Below are 6,988 nucleotides of genomic sequence, written 5' to 3'. Positions count from 1 at the left end.
CCTCCCTGCCCGTAGTGTACAGCGTGCGCCATTCTTTTCTCTCTGTTTTTTTATCTCCTAGACAATTAAAATTAAAATTATCTATATTGGAAAAAACACAAATGGATCTCCATCTATTACTTATATCACGTTAGGCATCTAACAACTTTCTACCAATTGAATTAATTTCTCTTAACATACATATGAGGGCTACGTACCTATATAAATTGACCTTGATACTTTGTTATTGGATTTAAAACATATACTTAATATAAAAATTCAAATATATTTATGAGGACTGTTAGAATGAAAAATATAAAATTTTAAAATACAATCAAACAAAAAAATTATATTATTTGATTTGTTTTGGGTTGTAAGGTATCAATCTGGCAAGTTAAAATACCCTAAATTTTCTGATAGTAACAACCTCCTTTTTTTTGAGATAAGGGACCACCTCCATAGTTTCGACACAATATGTTCTTATCAATTCAAAACCACATGATCTCAAATAATTTTATTTTATAATTTATATATTGAAAGAGTAATCGTAAGAAAACACCAGCGTTCAAAGAATACAAAATAAGTTTAATTTTAGTTTAGAATATAATAAAAATATTTCAATAAAAAAACCCTGCACATAAATATTCATAATAAAATTTCACTCACATTACATAAGAAGCTGCCCGCGCATGTGCGCGGGCTACCTTTCTAGTTATTAAGTAAATCCCTGATACATCGCCTCAAAACAAAATATCTTAAAAGCAACTATCCTTATAAAGGGGAAGGGAAACTTGACTATGAAAACAACTCTGCAAACAGGGGCGGATCTACATTACTAGGACCGGTGTCAGGCGACACCGACGACTTTCGGCAAACATATAGCAAAACTGCTTATCCATATGTCATAACACCATGATCTAAGCATAATTACCATATTATGACACCGATAGACATGTTATAACACCAACGAATCGATTTTCTGGATCCGCCACTGTCTGCAAATAAGACTGGATGAGATCGGCTGCCACGACAACTGCATCCACATACCTTCATTATTACAATTGATGCCTTGATGCTGTTATACGAGAGATATGGAGAGCTGGAAATGAGACCCAAAGGTACCAGCTATCTACCCTCTGGGTTGGAAGTGATAGTTACATCATTCACACTGATTGATTGAACAACATTAGTAGATCCCTGTACTTTTGATACCCTTAGGTTGTAGTATGCCGGGTGCTTAGGTTCAGGAAGAACCGCACTCTCGCTACTTAGCATCGCTACGACATCTGACATGGTCGGTCGATCATCTGCGTTCTCTTGCACGCACATAAGCGCAATGTTGATGTACTTCCTCAACCCTTCTGTAGGGATCGTCTGAGGAATTGACGCTCCTATTATATCAAGCCATCTCCCTTCTTCCCACATATGCCATGCCTGAAGAAAAGATCCTTAATTTATTGATGAACGTGTGTATTTATGTGTGCGTGCATGCATAAAACACTCAAATGTCTTTCCTGAAAAAGAGGGAAAAGATGAATATACTCACATAGCCTAGGAGGTTAAGAAAATCTCCGTATTGGTGGAAACCAGAATTCCTTTTTCCGCTAAGTATCTCAAGAAGAAGAACACCAAAGCTAAACACATCAGATTTGATCGAGTAGATACCTTCAGAGGCATACTCTGGTGACATGTAACCACTGAAATGATATGCAAACAAGAGGGAAAAGAAATCAAATCAAATTGCTGAATCATGTAACTACAACCATTAAGTGCTAAAATATATCTATAAACACATATATGCTTACTATGTTCCCACCACCCTCTTTGTGTTTCCTTCGGTATTATTAGAGCTAAAAATTTTTGCTAGCCCAAAATCAGATATTTTAGGATTCATGTCCTGGTCCAAAAGAATGTTGCTGGCTTTAAGGTCTCTGTGTATGACACGGAGCCGAGAGTGCTTGTGCAAGTAAAGAAGACCTTGAGCTATCCCTTCAATTATTCCGCAACGTTTATTCCAGTCAATTAAACTGGTTTTGTCGACATCTGCATCTCATTTATACATAAAACTTGTGAGACCAAAGTACAATACTAATGAGTTAGAATTAGAAACGTCACGTGATTGAGTTAAACTTGAAAGAACAAGTGCATACCAAAGATAAAGAAATCTAAGCTTTTGTTTGGCAAATATTCATACACCAATATTTTCTCCTCTCCCTGAATGCAGCATCCCAGCAGCCTAACAAGATTTGTGTGTTGTAGTTTAGCTATAAGTTCAACTTCATTTTTGAACTCAGTGAAACCCTGTCCTGATTGTGAAGCAAGCCTTTTAACTGCAACTTCCACCCCATCATGCAATTGACCCTGGAAATATGACAAACAACGTCGCACAAAATGAAATTTCCATGTAAGTTGCCAAGAAATATTATATTACATTCTTACCGATTTGGTACCTATGAGTAAGACTGTAAATTGAGAGTCACCATACATGGGATTAAAAGAACTCGATGTTAATTCTGAAGGTATAATTAGTGGTACATCTTGGTACCTGTAAAGAATTAGAAATAAAATTGGCTGTGAAACCTCAATTATTTGATGGGCCTAATTCTTGAACTTCGGGACAAGTCTGGTCTAGTCGGATTTTATTAGAGGAATTCTGGCAACACTTATCTAAACTTCGTGTTTATAATATATACTATGCCTGTGGAAGAAAAGGTATAGCCAGGATGAATTTCACGGAAAAATTGCGTCAAAAAAATTTCACGGAAAAAGAAAACCGGATGATTTCCTTACTTGATAAGTGGTTTTGAATTATTTTCAGCTAACCTATATGAGATTACAAACTGATTCACTCTGTTCTTGTAGTTTTGCTCTGTATTGAATCATGACTGTATCCAAGATAGCATTGAATCTTTCCAATCTTATAGTCATCTACGGTCCCCCTTTGTCAATGCTAACAATATTTACCTTGTATACAGGGCCAAAGCCTCCTTGTCCAAGCCTGTTCTCTGCTGCGAAGTTGTCTGTAGCCTCCAGCAACTCAGAAAATTCAAAAAGAGAGAACTCTGAACTCCTCTCTTCCAATCTCCAAACAAGTGCGTCTTCTTCCAGCCTATTTACTGCAGCAATATTGTTCTGCATGTTTACCTCTCCTAAATGGACATGAATAAATATATCATTAATTTGGAGTAACTACCTCGATGACCCAACATGCAAATGACAGACTACAACATATTACTAATACATTTTCTTATGTAGATCACAAACCTTTTCTACCTCTTCTGATCCATACAATGGAAAGCATGAAACAAAACAGAATTGCCAGTAGTGGAGCAACAATAGCAACGATCCACACCTTACTCTTGTGATCTAATTAATGACAATAAGACATGAGCCGTATTCCAAAATTGTAATCGTGTTGCAAGGAGAGAGTATTCACTATTCATGCAAGACTGACAGGGCGAGCGCTGTGCCTGTTCCGGGATGCCGGGGTTTGGCTGCGGCGGTGGTGGCGCGCTCGCACCACCTGGCCCCGCTGGCTGCGGATACACGGTGACCGGAGTAGTTGGTGCCGTGGTGTTCATCTCGGGCACCGTGGTTGCCAAGTTGATGATACGCAGCATCGTGTCACCTGAGTAGAACGGGTAGATCTCGTACCTCATGGTGCAGCGTGTCGCGAGAATCCTTCCGCCTCGCGCACCGTCGAGGTACTGGAGCGTCAACCGCGGGAAATCCTCGAAGCAGGCCGCGCACTCTCCGGCCGTCAGGTCAGGCGTGCACTGCATAAGGCAGTACAGCGTGGGGAGGGAGCTGACGTCCAACCGCGAGGTGGTGAACCTCCTCGAGCTGCTCGCTGCCGACTCGGCTGTGGCGTTCAGCAGCGTGAAGAGGAGGAGGCGGACCGAGCCGACGCTCGCCGTGAAGTTCTGTGAGTTCATCAGCATGACTACATCGCTGTTGTTGGTGGCGAGGAAGTTTTCATCGGCGAAGCGGAGGAGGCAGAGATCGTAGTACAGGGAGGCAGCCTTGTTGAACGGGCACAGCTGCTGCGCGTCCTGGAAACCGGATGCCACGCAGCCTGCGCAGGCGGAGGCGTTGGTGATGTCCCCGCGGCAGAAGGCAAGGGCGTACACGGTGTCTGGGGCATTTCCGGCGACGCGGGTGGCGAAGAGGCCGGTGCTGGGCGCGGCGGCTTTCGCGGGGAGCGTGGACGACAGCGATTGGATGTTGGCTTGGTAGGTGCTGTTTGATGTGTATTTGCCCCGGCTGTCTTGGCATACTTGCCATGGTTGGGCGGCGGCGAGCGGCAAGAAGAGAAGCAGAAGCACAGACATGGCAGGTCGCGTGAAAAAGTCCATGGTCGAGCTCAGCGTGCTCAGTTTTTCTTCTGGAGTGATTTGTCGCGAAACTACCGTGTCATCCAGTCTTGTCAACATCATTTGGAAAGGGTGATGCCTCGTTAACGCTGTAATCAAGTAAATTAGTATTCCCTCCATGTACTTTTAAAGGTCATATTTCATCTTGGCACATAGAACAAGGATAAGTAATTCTACTTATCATCCATTTAAACAAACTACTAGTCATTTCTCGTAAACATATTTACATTTCTCAATGCCCATATAGCTAATTATGTGTGAAAAAATAGAGAGTTATGCATTAAATTCGAGAAAGTTATTAATAGTATAGGTTATTGGATTGAAATATGCTTATCAAAAATAAATTTTTAACATTTGGAAATATAACAATCAAAATAAATGATGGAGGGAGTACGTGGCTTGCCGCCAAGGGAGACTTTGTCATTAATTCATCACGGTCTAAGTGACGGATGGCTACGATTGGACATTGCTGTGTGCGCTGCTCACTCATTACGAGAATCCGAAAGCAGTATCATAAACCGTCGTGACATGAACAGCGTGTGGAGTTGGTGGTTGACAAGGCCACGGTCCCGCTCGATCTGCTCGGCCACGAGGGAACACACTGTTCATCTCCTTCCTCTGTTCGATCCAATGAACAGAAGAGGAGAGCGTTTTGGCAAGCAGCTAGTTGCAGCGATGGAACGGCGACGAATGTGATGGCAGATCGTGTATTTACTAATAGCACTGAGCACCCGCAGGCTGCGGCTTCCGGTACGGGAAATGATTGGATTGCCGGGAACACAGGAGACAAGGGTCTGAATCCAGCAGATTGAAGAACGATAACGGTAGTCTCTCGTTTTGTGACTGCACTCGGGTGATCTTTAGCTGTGTATATCTATTTATTTATGGATATAAAGGGCGGATTTTAATCATTATTTATTGTATTATCGAGACAAAACGTGTTCATGAGATCAGGAACTTGTTTTCGGAGTTGTGGAAGGTGGAGCGGGACTGTTCTGAACTTTAAATGCCATTAAAAGTTTTTATTTAAAATAGAAAAAAAATGATAGATGTAGATTATATCGAGGAATGATACCCGCGAACCGTATTCTGAGGGTATTGACGATTTGGGGTATGCTGTAAGATGATTTACACGATACGGCATCAAATACACAGGATATAAGGATTATACTAGTTTAGGCCTGTCGTGAGGTAATAGTCCTAATTCAGTTTATATGGGATTATGAAGAAAACAAAAAAAAACAATAGAGAACAGTAGAACCCTAAGATTACTGATGAGACGCTTGATGAATGGCTCCACGAGATCTATCGATGAATTGGCTTCGAGTCCTCCGGATTGCTTCTACTGCCACGGGTGTCTTGCGCTGAGGTTCAATGCCTTGCACCCCTCCGGTTGTCCTGTATTTATTGTGCAGATTTTCTTAGTCTTCAAGTAAAATTCGGATATACTTGACCTCGTACAGAAACCCTTATCTCCTCCAAATAGGACTCATAAGAGCAGGTACAATAGCAGGCTATAAGTCAGCTGCAAACATATTTTAAGAAGATAAATAAGGAGAGAGAAGAGTAGTGGGCTATATATTTGTAGCCAGCTGTAATACGGACTACAAGACAGTGTGTGTATGACAGGTGTAGTATGTAACTATTAATAGTGTAGTATGTAACTATTGTATGAATAAGATATTAGATTGGCCATAGATGTATTAGAGCCAGTAGTTGGCTATACTATTAAACTTGCTCTAACACCTTTTATTCGGGGAGACCGTTTCCTTGTAGATCAGCCGATTTCTTTAATTCAGAAGTAACCTTCCCATATACTTGAGGGTATAACATATTCGTATATCTTATGACCCCAAGGATATGAGGTATACTTTATCCGTAACCTGACAGTAACCTCCAACTTCAAATCAAATGAATTCACAACGTTCTCACGTCAAGATCATTAAACAAATGATGTCGTGTCCTCTTGACCGTTCTTGAACCAATCGAGAAAGTAGGGAATATGCGGCAACACTAGCAACAAAACAATGGTTCCTTTGTAAACATGAATTGAAATCTAAACAACTGCCATAAACAATCCGAGAAAATTACGGCGGTATTTTCTTTTTCTTCCTTGATGAGGCATAGGCATCACGCAATCAGAGTCCAAGGGAAAGTATTAGGAAACCGACGGCCCACGAAGGTTCGGCCTGATTAACCACTCCACTAGTTGGGTCAATCACTTAGTATAGAAATTCTTTATGGCTATGCATATAAATAGAGGGAGAAGGCTCACTAGTGTACACCCGCTGGAGACGAGAATGAACGAGAATACGGCGACACCCTCACATCTTGGGTCTAAAAGTCTTGTAGAATTATGAAATCATTCTTAAACTACTTTATAGCTAGCAGGAGGTGTTGCATAATACGTAGGACGTTGATATTTTCAGGTCCACAGTAAAACCGACGTTTACAAAATGGATAACTGATAACAATAGGGATGAATGTGGTTTCGGACAGTTCCTGATTGATCGTGATGTTTTCTCGGAAATGTATTGTGTCGATTCGGATAATATCAGATAGTATTGTTGCAAACGATTTGGATATTATCCGAATAATATTATCATTTGCAAATGATACAAAATCAGATAGTATTC

The 6,988-nt window shown here is 41.1% G+C and overlaps 1 protein-coding gene across 1 annotated transcript; it reads right to left on the bottom strand.

Annotated features, from left to right (window-relative positions):
• Positions 1-594: 594 nt before the first annotated feature.
• LOC4325726 (cysteine-rich receptor-like protein kinase 10) lies at positions 595-4,375 on the bottom strand. The gene is made up of 7 exons (XM_015773687.3): positions 3,434-4,375; positions 3,244-3,345; positions 2,944-3,128; positions 2,130-2,340; positions 1,785-2,022; positions 1,526-1,676; positions 595-1,413 (listed from the first exon to the last, which is right to left on the bottom strand). The coding sequence occupies exons 1-7, from the start codon at positions 4,332-4,334 to the stop codon at positions 1,105-1,107; spliced, it is 2,097 nt and encodes a 698-aa protein (XP_015629173.1). The 5' UTR covers positions 4,335-4,375; the 3' UTR covers positions 595-1,104.
• Between the last annotated feature and the right edge of the window lie 2,613 nt (positions 4,376-6,988).

Source organism: Oryza sativa, chromosome 1 (assembly GCF_034140825.1).
Source record: "Oryza sativa Japonica Group chromosome 1, ASM3414082v1".
NCBI classification, from domain to species: domain Eukaryota; kingdom Viridiplantae; phylum Streptophyta; class Magnoliopsida; order Poales; family Poaceae; genus Oryza; species Oryza sativa.
The sequence above is the reverse complement of the archived record's forward strand: the minus strand, read 5'-3'. Positions and strand labels throughout refer to the sequence as shown.

Bases quoted from the DNA above. Each gene is read 5' to 3' on its own strand.
- LOC4325726 (XM_015773687.3), bottom strand. From the start codon at position 4,334: ATGGACTTTTTCACGCGACCTGCCATGTCTGTGCTTCTGCTTCTCTTC. The intron at 2,023-2,129 runs GTATGCACTTGT...AATGAGATGCAG, and splicing joins CTTAGATTTCTTTATCTTTG to ATGTCGACAAAACCAGTTTA. The intron at 1,414-1,525 runs GTGAGTATATTC...TCTTTTCTTCAG, and splicing joins TTCTTAACCTCCTAGGCTAT to GCATGGCATATGTGGGAAGA.